The sequence below is a fragment of the Nicotiana attenuata genome, unplaced genomic scaffold (genome assembly GCF_001879085.1).
Source record: "Nicotiana attenuata strain UT unplaced genomic scaffold, NIATTr2, whole genome shotgun sequence".
In the NCBI taxonomy this organism is placed as follows: Eukaryota; Viridiplantae; Streptophyta; class Magnoliopsida; order Solanales; family Solanaceae; genus Nicotiana; species Nicotiana attenuata.
In genome coordinates, this window is record NW_017675492.1 from 8,616 (window position 1) to 10,324 (window position 1,709).

Here is a 1,709-nt window from a genome sequence, read left to right on the forward strand (position 1 = left end):
AGTGCTTCATCTCTGAAGAGTGCAATTGTTAATTTACTTGCTCAATACTCCTTAAATCTCTCATATGTGTGTGGATAATGTTACAATAGGGCAAGCAATATGCAAGGTGAAATTAATGATCTTAAAATATTGATTAAGTGAGAAGGTAGATTGGCTCATCCCATTCATTGTTTTTGCTTAACAACTTTAACTTACCCTTGTTGCGGTTTCTATGAAATGTTTTCAAGTAAGAGAACTTGTAGTATTGGTTTCAAATATTTTGAATATAATGGGATCTTCTTTTAAGTGTATGGATGAATTTCGAGATTTTCAAAAAGAAAGTATTCAAGAGGCATTTGATATGGGTGATCTTACAACTGGTAGGGGCTTGAATCAAGAACTTGATCTTTCAAGAGCATGTGATACTCTTTGGGGATCTCACCTTAAATCTTTTAATAATATTATTCTGATGTTTGGATCTATTCTTGATGTTCTTGAGTCGCTTGTTCTTGATGCACATTCTACAAATGAAAGAGCCAAGGCAATGGAATATTTCAGGGCTTGTCAAACATTTGAGGTTGCATTTGATGAGAGATATTTTGCAATCACAAATGAGATCAATAAATGCATACAAAAAAAGAGCAAGACACTGGAAATGTCATGCTACTTGTTGAAGTATGTAGCAAAGAAGATGTTGCAAAAGTAAAGGGAAGAGGAATAGGTATCTCTTATTGCTAAGATATCTACATTTTGTATCAAATATGATATTTGGATACCTCACTTTGATGAGCCATATGTTAGTTCTTTAAGATCACGTCGTAAACCTGTCATTTTACAATCTCATGTCATTATCGGGAAATTTTTTTAAATTAGTGATTGGAAATTTAAGAACTTAATGAATGTTTTGATGAAGTGAGGGATTATTTGGTTCATGGAATTGCTTGTTTGAATCTACTTAACTCATTTTCATGTTTTGACATCAGAAAAATAATGAGAATGACTCAGTTATATCCTGACGACTTTGATAATTTGGTTTGGGTGCTCTTGAGAATCAGCTTGCAAGTTATATTATTGATGTTCATGATGATGATGAAAGATTCTCCGACCGACATGTGCTTTGTGATCTTTCAAAAAGATTAGTTCAGACAAAGAAGCATTCAAATTATCCTCATGTATTTCGCTTAGTGAAACTTGCTTTGCTTCTACCAGTTGCTACTGCATCTGTTGAATGAGCTTTTTTAGCAATGAATTTTATCAAGAATGACTAACGAAGTCGAATGAATGATGAATTCTTTAGCGGTTGTTTGGTGCCTTATGTAGAAAAAAAATATGTTTGATAGTATTTCTGTAACGGCCTTGTCACTACCCAAAATTCATTAAAGGTCACAATGGCGTCGGACACCGCTGTCAGGCAAGCCAACAATAAATACTTAGTTTACTTCACATTTTAGCAATTTGAAATCGTGATTTTCTTTATCCATTAAATAGTAAATGATGAAGGTTACAGAGTAAATAACAATGTGTTTCGCTATTTCAATACTAAATAATCCATAATCCCCAGAACTCTGTGGCACAAGTGCATGAGCATCAACTAGGAAAAATAAAAAAATACATCATCCGTCCGAAATACAACATTTGGACAAGAAACAAAATATATAAATACTCTGAAGGAGACTGTGCTGGCTGCAGATTGTAACATAAGATGCAGCTCGCCTAAGTCCCCGCATCAA

General features: G+C 33.8%; 1 protein-coding gene across 1 annotated transcript; it reads left to right on the top strand.

Moving 5' to 3' along the window:
• The first annotated feature begins 268 nt into the window (after nt 1-268).
• Nucleotides 269-1,211, top strand: LOC109220134. The gene is made up of 2 exons (XM_019384598.1): nt 269-556; nt 1,035-1,211. The coding sequence occupies exons 1-2, from the start codon at nt 269-271 to the stop codon at nt 1,209-1,211; spliced, it is 465 nt and encodes a 154-aa protein (XP_019240143.1).
• Nucleotides 1,212-1,709: the final 498 nt, after the last annotated feature.

Excerpts from the sequence above, each read along its gene's own strand:
- LOC109220134 (XM_019384598.1), top strand. The coding sequence starts at position 269 with ATGGGATCTTCTTTTAAGTGTATGGATGAATTTCGAGATTTTCAAAAA. Across the intron at positions 557-1,034 it reads GGGCTTGTCAAACATTTGAG|CTTGCAAGTTATATTATTGA; the intron begins GTTGCATTTGAT and ends CTTGAGAATCAG.